Source organism: Lissotriton vulgaris, chromosome 8 (assembly GCF_964263255.1).
Source record: "Lissotriton vulgaris chromosome 8, aLisVul1.2, whole genome shotgun sequence".
Lineage (NCBI taxonomy): Eukaryota > Metazoa > Chordata > Amphibia > Caudata > Salamandridae > Lissotriton > Lissotriton vulgaris.
Window position 1 is genome coordinate 1535639386 of NC_141696.1, and position 13638 is coordinate 1535653023.

General features: G+C 48.2%; 1 protein-coding gene across 2 annotated transcripts in view; it reads left to right on the plus strand.

Moving 5' to 3' along the window:
* LOC147700306 (uncharacterized) overlaps positions 1-12222 on the plus strand; it is a 100196-nt gene extending 87974 nt beyond the window's left edge. Inside the window, exons 7-8 of one of the 2 annotated variants that reach the window (XR_015299398.1) lie at positions 8688-10381; positions 10784-12222. Coding sequence is in view for 1 of the 2 variants with exons in the window: in XM_086935678.1 (XP_086791804.1) it covers positions 8688-9424 (737 nt within the window). In the remaining variant the exon portion in view is untranslated. Of the gene's footprint in view, positions 1-8687; positions 10573-10783 lie in introns of those variants that run through there. The other variant, XM_086935678.1, reaches the window with a different exon arrangement.
* The last annotated feature ends 1416 nt before the right edge of the window (positions 12223-13638 follow it).

Consider the following 13638-nt stretch of genomic DNA (forward strand, 5'->3'; position numbering starts at 1 on the left):
GCTTTGTATCTTGAGAGTTCTCACCCCCATTCCCCTGGGGAGGTTTTGTAACCCCTTTTCTTTGCTCACCCCCAGTGGTTGTTTTTATCACCTTGTCTTGACCCAGCGGTCTGCCTTCTTTTCCGATACTTGGGGAGAAATTAGACCTCGGTCTACCAAATGCTGATGTAACTCATTAGTGCAATTACTTAAAATATGTTCTTTCAAGAACACATTTTAAAGTCCATGGAAATCATGCACATATTTCCAGTTAACCAACCATCTAGTGGCTTAATTGAGTAGTCAACAAAGTCAATCAAGGATTGGTTTGGGGTTTTGTGAGCCATTTTGTGATATCATCACCCTCTTCATATTTAGGGACAATCCCTTTGGGGATTTTAGGATCATAAGATTGCTCTTTATCCTTATTTAGTTAATTGCTACCACCATTGATGGGAGCTAAGCCCATCTCTACTCTCTCTTTCTCTAGAGCCAGGATGCTGGTCTCTAGATCCAATGTTTTGGTCAACCTTGCTAAAAGGTTGTCCTCCTCATTGAGGCTGCCCTTGATGTCTTCAGCAGCACCCGATCCACCTGTGTGGGCTCTAGGTGCTGAGTAGTTTGTTTGGAGTCGGGGCCCTTCTCTCCCTATGAAGTGGGGGACAGTAGTTATCCTCATCTCTTCCCTCTACTTCTTCATCTGAGAGGTCTTCACCATTCTCAGACAGGTGATCCTCAGCATACCCAGCCAACAGCCCCTGGAGATTTTGTTTGGAGGGATGGGGCCCCATGATTATATTTTTAAGTTTACATAGAGACCTTCAGTCCATAAATTCTAAGTGGAGATAAGGCGTGAGGTTGAGCTCCTCAACCTGGTCCTCTATGCCATTGTGGTTATCTTCACTAACAGCTGGATTTTTGTTGAGACATTATTAAAAAAACTTCTAACCCCTCTTATCCCTAGCTAAAGTGAACATTTATTTTTCTAAAATTCTAAAGGGACTTCACCAAGGCCCTAACAAGACTTTTACTAATTTTGGGGAAAACAAATGTCAATTCAAAACTCAGAATTCTAAAGGCAATTTAAGAGTTTTGTCATGTGATCAGGTGGTAACCGAGTTACATCACAAATGCAAAGTTGTATATCCCACCACTGATCCACCAATGTAGTAAGCTGGCTCTGTATATACGATACCAAAATGAGGTATAGTGTGAACAGAGTCCAGTGGAACCCCAAAGGTAGGCAGAGATAAAAGTATATAGCACCTTACTCTCAATTTGTGGTAGAGTGAGCGAGCAGTAAGGCTTTATCAGAAGGTAGTGTTAAGAATTTGTTGTACACACTCAATCAGCAAATGATGTCATACACTCAAAGACTGAACTCAGACCAATGTGTTTGTATAAAAATATTGTTAAGTTATTTTATTTGTAGAACCACGCCAAGTCTGGCACAAGTAAGTGAAAGGAATGCTTTGCAAAATCTTATGCAGTGTTTACAATTGAATGCAAGTTCAAATGCAGTTGTTTGAAATGCAGTCAAGGCAAGCATTCGAAATTAAGGTATAGATTACTTTTTTGTAACTTTTTGGATTACTTATTAAGTTTTTCTACTCAATGTGATATGCCCAGAAATCATCCTGGGGTATTTCCTAGAGAAAAGGTAAGTAAAATCAATTTTGTACAGTTGTAGTTTTGCAGGTTTTCATACCGTTCAACTCCACTCTTTGAGCCAACCATCGACGTAATTGTCCCGCCGATGGCACAGAAACTCTTTCTGCAGTTTCGCTACAAATCTCTTCCCACTAAACTGTTTTGTTCAAAATAGTCTAGCAATAATGACTTGGTTGATCTTTGTCCTGCATGCCAAGGTAGTCCAGAATCCATACTCCATCTACTCTTTTTTTGCCCAAACTACCAGCCCTTGAGATAAAAATGGATTGTCCCACTATGTTTTCTAGCGGGACGGGGGCATTACCTAGAGGTACTACTTTTTTTGTGTACTGACACTCGTCAATCTACTGTATTTGGTCTTGCTAGATTCTGGCATGCCCTTTGGATTAGGCGTAGGAAAATATGTACGGGAGACAACTCGTCTTGAAAAATGTTGCTAGACTTGAATTTTATTTAACTGTTCACTAATGGCTGCGTAAATATGAGATCTTCGCACCGTAATTTTCATTATACATTTGGCGGCTTCTGCACATGCACTTTTTCAAATGTTTTGGGGGCCCTTTTAATTCTGAATTTGTATAAATGTTTCTATAGATTTTCTTTTTAAATATACCTTTTAATTGTATTGTTAATCTATCTTTTTTAAAGGACAAGCAATCTGTGCTGTATACTTTTTAGGATCTGTGTGATCGTAATAAACTTTGTTGATGATGAAATGAAAATATCGGTTATGAGGTAAGTAATCGGTCTCTGGGGTGGAGGTTCTGGGGTTAGAACAAGCGTTCCCCCAGGGTCCAAGGATGCACGCTCAAAACACCCTCAGCGCCACTATGGCGGCTGGGTGCAAAGTGCTGAGGCCCAATTTTATCCAAAAGGGGCATTCGGTTGGTGGCTGCTCACGAGCAGGCCACAAGGTTGTGTGAACAAAGCTCCTGGTGTTAGGCTGGGTGCGGCTGGGTGCAGGGTGCTGTTTTGGGGTCGGTGTCCTGTTGATTTCAATGGGGATTCTCCGGTTTCAACAAAGACTGCAGGCTTGGGGACGAGGATTCTCTGGAGGTGACCACTGGTTGGAGAGGTAAGCTGGGATGCCTGGGGATGATGGGATATTGTTAGTTGGGCCACATAAGGCCGAGGGGCTTCGGGTGCAGGGTTTTCTTTGGGCATTGGGTTTTCCTTACCAGCTCCGGACGCGGTCGGCGGACCCTCTAGAAAGAGGCTGCAGGCCTCGCTGGGAGATTTGAGGCAGGTCAAAGATCACCAGATCTCGGGTCAGGAACGTCGGTAGACCTCCTCGTGGTGTTCAGTCACTCGAACTCGGGCCGTGGGCTTCGGGTGGAGAGTGGTGCAAACTCCCGGATTCGGCTGGAGTCAGAGTCTGTGGTGAGCAAATCCGGTGCTCATGGGCGATAGTCTTTTCTGTGGAAAGCAGGGCAGGTTCTCGGTTTCTTGAGGTTGCTGGCTGCAGGACACACCGCAATGTCGCTTCTGCAGATTCGAGGTGGGGAGAGGCCGGTAGGGCTGTGGCCAAGTCAGTGGGCGTCCACCTCTTCTTAGCTTGGCATGGCTCTTCGGTCCGTCTTCTTTTCATCTTGGTCGGTTCTTGTCTGAGGAAGCAATTTTCGGGGTGCCCCTAAATACTAAATTTAGAGGCGCTACAGGTAAGTAAAAGGTTGGGACCAATGGGTCCCTTCCTTGGGGTGGGTACACCCCTATTATGCCACCCTCCAGTGGGAGGTGGCATATGCCTCACTCTGGTTGGCTGGGTCCACCCATCTGCAAGAGAGTTGTGCTTCACCTCGCCTCCCCCACATGAGGGGTGGGGTTGGGAAACGTGGGCACACCTCCCTTCCTCACTTGGTTTTCCCGCATATTCTCCCGCCCAAAGTGGGGGTCAGAACCAGTGGGGGCCAGTTGCTGGAAGCAGCAAAGGTCCTGGGAACGCTCACAAAGGCGGCAATCCTTTGAAGCTTCTCCTTCGTGGACCCTGCCCATCCTGGGGGAGGAGGCTTGGCACCTTGTCCCAGGATGTGCATTGTTTTAGACCCCCGAGAGCAGCAGGCTCTCGACCCAGGGGTCCAGTGACATGTGTGGTGGCGGCAGCTGGCGAGCAGCCACTCCGCCTGGACACTAGCGTTAGGTCATTTTTCAGGGGGCATCTCTAAAGTGCCCTCTGTGTGCATTTTTCATTAAATCCCACACTGGCATCAGTGTGGGTTTAATGTGCTGAGAAGTTTGATACCAAACATCCAAGTTTATAGTGAAGACATTATGGTACTGTGGAGTTCATAATGACAAACACACAGCACCATATACTCTTATGTCACCAGGTAGGTCGCCCTCCTCAGCCGCCACACGGTCCTCCTGTGCCGCTGGCCGCTGTGTCCTCGCCTGACTGCCCCTGATTGCTGCCATCCTTCTCTCCTCGGCCTCTGACTGCTTTCTCCTTCCTTTTTTGTGCCAACTATTTTTCTCTTTTTGCCACAGCCACTGATTCTGCCCACTACTGCACTTCTTTCCTGTCGCCTGTGCCCTGCCCCCCACCCGCTCCCCTCCCATTGCGCTTCCCGCCGCTGCCTCCCTACGGCCCGCCCCCTGGTGCCCCATTCGCCACCCCGCTCCCGCCTCCCAGCTGCTCCTCCCTCCCATAACCCCTCATATGGAGGCCGCGCACAGTGGCCGCGCAGCTGGCACAAGCCCGTCTGCGCCTGGACCGCGCCCAGCGCCAGAACCCCTGGACCCCGTAGCCGCCACAACACCAGACGACACCACTACGACTCCAGCACCCTCCACGCACTCAACCCCAGACAAGATCTCTCTTGCTACCGGGCCACCCTGAAGCGCACCCAAGGGCTCTTCACCTGCCGGAACTGCAGCTTCACCAGCATCCAGCCCGCTAAACCATCAACCAGAGAACCCAACCACCTCCGCTGCATCCTGCTCAACACCCGCTCCGCTCGCAAGCACGCCATCGAACTCTGGGACCTCCTAGACTCAACCACCCCAACGTCGCCTTCCTGACGGAAACCTGGCTGAACGCCACCTCAGCACCAGACATCGCCATAGCCATCCCAGAAGGCTACAAGATCTCCCGCATGGACCGCATCAACGGAGTGGGAGGGGGAATCGCCATCATCCACAAGGACACCCTCAGAGTCTCGACCAACACCGACGACACCCTCACCACCGCCGAGCACATGCACTTCCAGATCCACACCGACCCCAACACCACCCTCACAGGAACACTCGTCTACAGACCACCCAGACCCCGACCGCAGTTCAGCCGACCTCATCAGCACCCACGCCCTCCCCTCCACGGACTACATCCTCCTCGGGGACTTGAACTTCCACCTCGAGAACAACAACGGTGCCAACTCCACCGCCCTGATCGACAACCTCGCCAACCTCGGACTCAAACAGCTCTTGACGACACCCACCCACGCCGCTGGACACACACTGGACCCCATCTTCTCCGCAAGTCCCCACGTCTCCTTCAACCACACCACCGAACCCCACTGGACAGACCACAGATGCGTCCACTTCACCTTCAGGAAACCCACAAACACCACCGCACCCAACAGAGGCCACGCCGCTGCTGGGGCAAGGTCACCGAGGACCAACTGACCACCACCCTCGCCCTGGGACCACCCACCGACCCCAACACCGCCGCCATCGCCCTCAAACAGTGGATCAACGGCTGCGCCGACACCCTCACCCCACTCAAGACCTCGGCCACCAATCACACCAACAAGAAAGCAGCATGGTTCACCGAAGACCTCCAGACCTCCAGACCTCCAAGCGCACCTGTCGGAAGAGCTGGCTCCGCAACCGAACACCAGATAGCTACACAGCCCACAAAATCGCCACCCGCAACCACCACCAACTCATCAGGACCACCAAGAGTACCGCCTTCAAGGACCGCCTAGACAACAACGCACACAACAGCAAAGAGCTCTTCAACATCGTGAAAGAACTCTCCAACCCCAGCTCCATCGCCAACGACATTCCACCATCAGAAGACCTGTGCAACTCACTGGCCACCTTCTTTCACCGCAAGATCACCGACATCCACGACAGCTTCAACACCGCCAACCCCACATTCACCACCGAGACCATCACCCGCACCAGTCGCCTGACCGCCTCGTCCAACGTTAGCGACGAAGACCCCATCAAGACCATCAACTCCATCCACTCCGGATCCCCATCTGACCCATACTCTCACCACGTTTTCAACAAAGCCAGGACAGCCATCGCACCCCATCTCCAGAAAACAATCAACATCTCCTTCGAGACAGCAACCTTCCCAGAGAGCTGGAAACACGCCGAGATCAGCGCCCTACTGAAGAAACCCAAAGCGGATCCCAACGACCTCAAGCACTTCCTGTCCAATTCCCTGCTCCCTTTCCCGGCGAAAGTTACGGAGAAGATAGTCAACAGACAGCTGACCCACTACCTCAGACAACAACATCCTAGACCCATCCCAGTCCGGCTTCCGCAGCAACCACAGCACCAAGACCACCCTCATCACCGCCACCGACAACATCAGGATCCTTATGGACAAAGGAGAAACGGCCGCCCTCATCCTGCTGGACCTATCAGCAGCCTTCGACATGGTCTGCCACGGCACCCTAACAGCACGCCTCTATAACGCCGGAATTCAAGGGAAAGGCCCTGGCCTGGACCACATCCTTCCTCTCCGGCAGAACCCAGAGCATCCGCCTCCCCTCTTCCGCTCCAAGACCACCGAGATCATCTGCGGCGTTCCACAGGGATCATCCCTCAGCCCGACGCTGTTCAATTTCTACATGGCACCACTCGCCCACGTCTCACGACAACACAACCTCAACATCATATCCTACGCCGACAACACCCAGCTGATCATATCCCTCACCGAAGACCCCCACATCGCCAAAGCCAACCTCCACAGAGGAATGAAGGCCGTCGCCAAATGGATGAAGGACAGCATGCTGAAGCTGATTTCAGACAAAACGGAGGTCCTCATCCTCGGCCCCACCCCCCTCAGCCTGGGACGACTCTTGGTGGCCAACATCGCTAGGAACAGCCCCAGAACCCACCGACCACGCACGCAATCTGGGGGTCATCCTCGACTCCGCCCTCTCCATGACCGAGCAGGTCAACGCCATCTCCGCTTCCTGCTTCAACACCCTCCGAATGCTCCGCAGGATCTTCAAATGGATCCCCTCCGACACGAGAAAACCCGTTACCCAGGCCCTCGTCACCAGCACGCTGGACTACGGGAACGCCCTCTACGCAGGAACAACAACCAAGCTCCTGAGACGGGTGCAACGCATCCAGAACGCCTCGGCACGACTGATCCTCGACGTCCCCTGACGCAGCCACATCACACCACACCTGAGAGGCCTGCATTGGCTCCCCGTCAACAACAGGATCACCTTCAAACTCCTCATCCACGCACACAAAGCCCTACACAACAGCCCTACACAACGCTAGACCAGCATACCTCAACGGCCGACTCAGCTTCTACACCCCCACCTGCAGCCTCCGCTCTGCCTACCTCGCCGCCAAGACCTGGAACACTCTTCCTACCAGCCTACGACAGACCCAGGACCTGCTGGCCTGCAGAAGACTTCTCAAGACCTGGCTTTTCAATCAGTAGCAGCCCCGCCCCCCTCCCCCCACCCACCCCTCCCCACCCCCGCGCCTTGAGACCCTCATGGGTATGTAGCGCGCTTTACAAATGTATTGATTGATTGACTGCGCTTACAATGTTTAAGAATTGGCATAGACACTGAAGGGGTATAGGGTTTATGCACCTGCACCCTCACCACTGGTATAGTGCACCCAGCTCGAGGGGTGGCTGATCAATGCCAGGGCAGTGATGTGTGCCATATTGACTCTTCACTTTGTTCTGCACCAAAACATGCAGCCTGCAAAGGCAGTGTGTGTCTGTAAAAGTACAGGGCCTCTAAGGTTGGCACAATTAGTGCTGCAGCCCTTAGAGGCCTTCCCTGGGATGTATGACGTTACCACGCATACTATTACCACGCATACCATTACAACGCGGTATTTACAATGCATACCGTTACAACGCATAGCGCTTTGAGGTGCTGGATAGTGGTAAGTATAATTTTATATTCCAACTCCAGTCCCCGTGGACACTAGGGAAGGTGTTGGATATAAAATTAAACTTATTCTCTATCCTAGAGCGCCCCCCAGCGCAATGCGTTGTAATGGTATGCGTGGTAATGCCTGCGTTATAAGTGTAGTGCGTGGTAAAAAATGTGTGGTAAACGTTGTATACCCTTCCCTGGCCACAGCACCCTTGGTACCTGTGGTACCATTTACAAGGGACTGCCCTGTGGCCAATTGAATGCAGTTTTAGGCAAATAACATAGTCCTTGGGTACCTGTTTGGAAGAAGCCCAGTCAAAGTACATCAGCAGTTTAGCAAAAAAGTGGAGGCAACCATGCAAACAGAGGGCACTTTCTTACAATGCATGCGCACACTGCATTCCCCCCTGGATGCATTTTACATGGCACACAGTCTCCTGGTTGCATATGCACAAGTGAAACATAAATTATTTCTACAATGAAAAAGTCCAATATGCCATTTTCTCGCCAGGAGTATAGGTAAAGGTCTAGATCAGTAAGATTAAAACTCAGCTGCCATGAACTTCCATTTTGCCCACAAGGGTGATGACACCAATTTGGCCTTGCACTCATCGCTGAGTATGGAACAATGCATGGATTATAGAGTCCATTGATTGGAAATCACTAAGCTGGTCTGAAAGAAAAAGTTGAACATGAGCTGGTTGGCTAAGTATTCTGTGCCAATGTGAGGAATTTTGTGTGTGTGTGTGTGTGTGCGTGTGTGTGTGTGTGGGTGTGTGTGTGTGTGTGTGTGTGTGTGTGTGTGTGTGTGGTGTGAAGTAAAGGAGGGGTGGGTGGAGATTAGGAGAGTGAATTCAGCATCAGAACATTACATTTGTGTTTTTTTTTAATGTTTTATTAAACAGTCTTTTTCTTTAAATGTTTTTAACTTTTTTTTTAATTTTTCAGGGCATGAATCAGAGACCGAACATATGAGCGAAAAAGAGTCCTGCTCATTAAAAAAACATCAAGGAATGCACAGTAGTGAGGGATGCTTTGCTTGCACTGAGTGTGCGAAGAGATTTCACAAGGAGTCACTCCTTGTGGCTCACCAAAGAATTCATCAAGAACTGAGATCTTACCTCTGCACCAACTTTGAACGTAACTTTACTGAAAACTCAGGTCTTCTAAAGGGCCAAAGTTTATGTACTCAAGCAAAGCCCCCTCATTGCACAGAGTCTGAGAAGAGTCAAATTCGAAACTATGAAACGGTTACTGTAGGAGGCCCTTATCAATGCACTAACTGTGATAAAAGCTTTACTCGAAAGTTAAATCTTCATTATCATCAAAGAACACACACAGGAGAGAGGCCCCATCACTGCACCGAGTGTGATAAAAGCTTTACTCTTAGGCAAACCCTTCTAGAACATAAACGAATACACACAGGAGAAAGACCCTATCATTGCAAGACGTGTGAGAAAAGCTTTACTCAAAAGTCACATCTTCGTTATCATCAAAGAACACACACAGGAGAGAGACCTTATCAGTGCACAGAGTGTGGAAAAAGCTTTACACGTACGTTCCAACTTAAAAAACATCAAAGAAAACACACAGGCGAGAGTCCCTATTACTGCACAGAATGTAAGCAAAGCTTTACAACAATGTCAGATCTTAAATGGCATTTAAGAACACACCCAGCAAAGTAACATCTTTACCATAAAGGAACACACGCAAGAGAGAGGCCCTATCAATGCACCAAGTGTGAGAAAAGCTTTATAATAATGTCAAGTCTTAAACAGCATTAAAGAACACACACGAGAAAGACCTTATCAGTGCATGGAATGAGATACAATCTTAACTCACAAGCAAACTCTTAAGTCCACCAAAGAATGCACACAGAAGAGAGGCGCTGTCACTACACGGAGTGTGAACAAACATTTGCTTCAATGTCACATCTTCCATGCCATCAAAGGACTCATACAAACTTGAAGCCCTTTCACTGCACCGTTTGCAAAAAGAGCTTTACTCTAAAGCCATCTCTTCTACAGCCCCAAATGTCAAACACTTTTTTTCTTAAAAGTCAGCATGCACCAAGGAATCCACATATCCATCCATGTACTGCAGTATACGTGAGAAGATGTTTACACAAAAGAGAATTTCTTTCCATCACAAATGAATCCGTAGGAAAGTGATACTCCCAAGGGGGAATTACTTTTCACTGCTGCACATTTGTTAAGAGACTCTTTCCACCCCTACTGTAGCACCTGAGAAGCCACATGGGCTTAGGCTCTTTTCTGTGTACTGTCCTCAGAATTATACTTTGGAGATTGATATTACCAGTGTTTTCAGACAGGAAATAAACTCTTCTCCTTCACTACAAGAAAAACGTCTCTGTAAAATCCTCGTAGCTAATCCTGCGCGGCAAGGCCTGAGCAGTGATACTCTGAGACCCTCCTCGAGAGCCGGCGCTCCCAGTATGACTATAGAACCATTGCTGGACTTGCTAAGTGGAAAAGGTGGTGGGGCTGAGGTGAACGAGTTGGGAACCCAGAAGAGATGATTTGCGAATGATTTCAAGTTACAGTGGCATAGCTAGGTTGTTGTGGGCCCTAATTTGAGGAAGGAGAAACCATCCACTTTTTCTACCTGGCCATTAAACCAGAGCCGATATTGGAGAAATCCGGCATTACGCCGTGACGAATAGAGTAAACTGCAAAATTTCCTGACAACGCTACAAGCCGGGACTATAGGATTGTATCATTACTGCCCTGAAGAAGCCCCAGGCCTGCTGGCCGTTTAGGGGTGAGACACGTGTTGGCTGTTCACTTGATGTGCCAATAAATACGTTTTGCACAAACTAATGTGAATTTATGGGAATTATTCCAAAGAAGGAACATTTAAATCTTCAAGCCCCAGCACAACTTTTCTATTCTCTACTTAAACAAGGGGGTGAGGGGTGTCCCCCTGCTGAGGGCTGAAGCGCAAACAGATTGGAAGCTCATTAAACTGGTTAGTAAGGGCTTGTGATCTTTTTACCCCTTCAACCTGTGCAACCATTAAACCAGAGGCGTCTGCTGCCATCCGATCACCCCTGCAAGCACAGAACGAACCACCACCATGCTCGGATTAACAACCCTATTGTAATAGGACACATTTGGCTACAGTGACCAGAAGACCAGTCTCAAGAGCTTCATGCTTAATGTTGTCTTCACACCGGTTTGGAAATAGTGACATGCTAACTGTGACATCGGTAGTTTGGAGTTGTATCCCAATAATGACATGCACATTCAGACAGAACCTGAATCGCTTTAGGAGTGGCCTTCCCAACACACTGTAACACAAGCTGTACCACTATAGTAGCCACTTGCCCTGCCCATATGACTATATTGACATAGTTGTGAAGTGCAAACTGAAAAGGTCTGTAGTGCTATAGTTGTAATCTACACACACTGTAAATGGCTACTTTCACTGTACTCGCAGCTTAGGCATTGTTACATTGTTAGTGTAACGGATAGAGATAATTCTGAGGTAGAGAATCTGTAGCTAGATAGTCTACCAGAAAAGGCATTACCGAAGGTAAGTAACTTGTTCAGCTGACCCACACTGAAAGTGTTTTTATTGATAGCACCCTAGTCACAAGCCTGCAAATGGACACATATATATAATTTTTTCTACAAAAACATTTAAGGGTCATAAAAGGAGGCTGGGTTTTGTTATTTTGGAAAGGATGATGGATGCTGTTCCTTCAAAACATCAAGGTACGTCTTCTATGTCCTCAGCGGAGTCTAACTGTAAGACTTCTAAGCAGACTCTAGGACCTTCTCACCCTGCCTCTAAGGGTCCGGCAATTGGTCAGCCTCTGGCAGTTGCATCAAAGCTAAAAAAACATGAAGGGCGTTGTTCCTAGTGAAGACAAGGTACTTTCATACAAATCACAGATTACCTCAGATTCTGGACATGGTTCCCCTGCAAGATGTTTGGCAATGACAAAGATATCTGTAAAGGTTTTAAGTATGCCAAAAAATGAATTGGCTTTAGTTTCGACCAACTAGTTTCCATGGCCCTCAGACAAAGAAACCTCTATTTGCTGTCACCGTCAACAACCTCGGTGACGAAAGTACCATCAACATTGCTTTTAATGCTGATGAGGAGGGTGCAGACACATATACACGGTGGAGTTTTGACTGGGGACACATAATTCCTTTGGAGGAGGAACTACACCAAGCGCTCCATAGAACAGATGGACAGGCTGCATACTTGGAGATTGACTGTGCAGGTCCAGGGTAGGCCCCAACGACCGAGATGCTTTGACTTCTGTGGGTCTTTCATTGCCATGCTATGATGGTCTACACTCTTACTGTGTTTGTGCACTGGGTGTTAGCTGTTGAAGGTTTGCTTTGATACTCAAACGATGTATGCATTATCCAATGTCACGATTTGATGCCAATGTCTACTGTGCCTGTTTATTTTCTGAAATGCCAATAAATACATTTACAAAAAAAAACCATTGCTTTTAATGCTATAGACAGGATCACCGTCATTGAGGGAACTGCAATCATCAGAAACCGCTCCGTCGATTAGGAAGATGGTATCTCACATTATGACCTAGGACCAACCAGCAGTGACTTATCACTCAATGACGATACCATCCAGAACAAAATTAATAGAATTTCCAGCCAGAAATAAACTGTATGCTGTGCAGTCCACAAGTCATCCTTGTAGATTCAATGATATCTTATGGATCAGATGTTGGTGGCCTCTCCTGTCCTAATACAGCCACCATAAAAAAAGTGTTAAAATATGCTTGTTCAAGACAGAAAGAAGACCCAGATTTAGAATAAATTGAAGTTTATTTCCAGTTACAGTGAAGAAGGGCTGCTCACCCAGAGGAATTAAATAGTCAGCAACTGGATTCTGATGGGATTACACAGAATCCATACACTCTCTGCAGACAGATCATTATTTCAGTCACCAAGACTTCTGCAACGTAAATAGAGGCAAGAATGGGTACATTCTTCACAGTGCTTCATGCCAGTGCCTGCACAGAATTCTCTTGAAAGAGTGCAGAGTGTGTCAGGAGATGACAACAGTAACTTAAAAATGGTGATGCTAGCTGTAAGTATGACAGAGTCCAGGATCATAATCCAGGAGGGAAAATGACATCACCATTTTCCGATGATGATTATGATGATACATGTGCAGGAAACCCTCATGGTTCACTAAGTAATGAATCAGAATGGAAGCAATTTAGATTTCCTTGTGACGCCAGCCCAGAACCGGCGCACATTTAAGTCCTTTCAAAACTAGGCCTGGTCATCCATAGGTATCTGAGGTTTGCAGAAATCTGATATATTTCCAAGTGGAAGAATAACCTCCAATGTAAATGTAAATGTATGTGTCTTGTAAAGCGCACTGCTACCCGGAGGTGTCCTGGCACTATAGACCGCTGGGGAACCCGTACTGGCTTTCCCTGTGAGATGTTCCCTCCTGGGTATCTCTAAGGTGAAACCAGGCATCCCGGCATTTGTGGGGGGCCGTTGTGGAGATGAGGCAAGCTAATGCCCAGAGTTGCCGAGTGTGATCCCTGGTTAGAGTAGGCACCGAGGCGAGAATTATCGAGTCCGCTGACCCTGGTTCACGACCCTGCCGCGTCGGGGATTGAACCCTGGTCCCGGGCCGTCCTCTGCTTCCAGGTCTGCCACCTCTAACCAGTGAGCCACACCACTCCACTAGCCACACCACTCCAAGCGAAAAGTATTTCCATATTGAAAGAGCAGAAACTTATTGCGTAGCCAGGCTTTAGTTCTACATTCTGTTAGTCGAAGCAATGTTGTCTTGCATTCAGTGGATAAGTAACTGTTGTCTATGTATGAGAATTCTACAGGAACAATTAAGCGAACAGTTGCAACAAATTGATGGT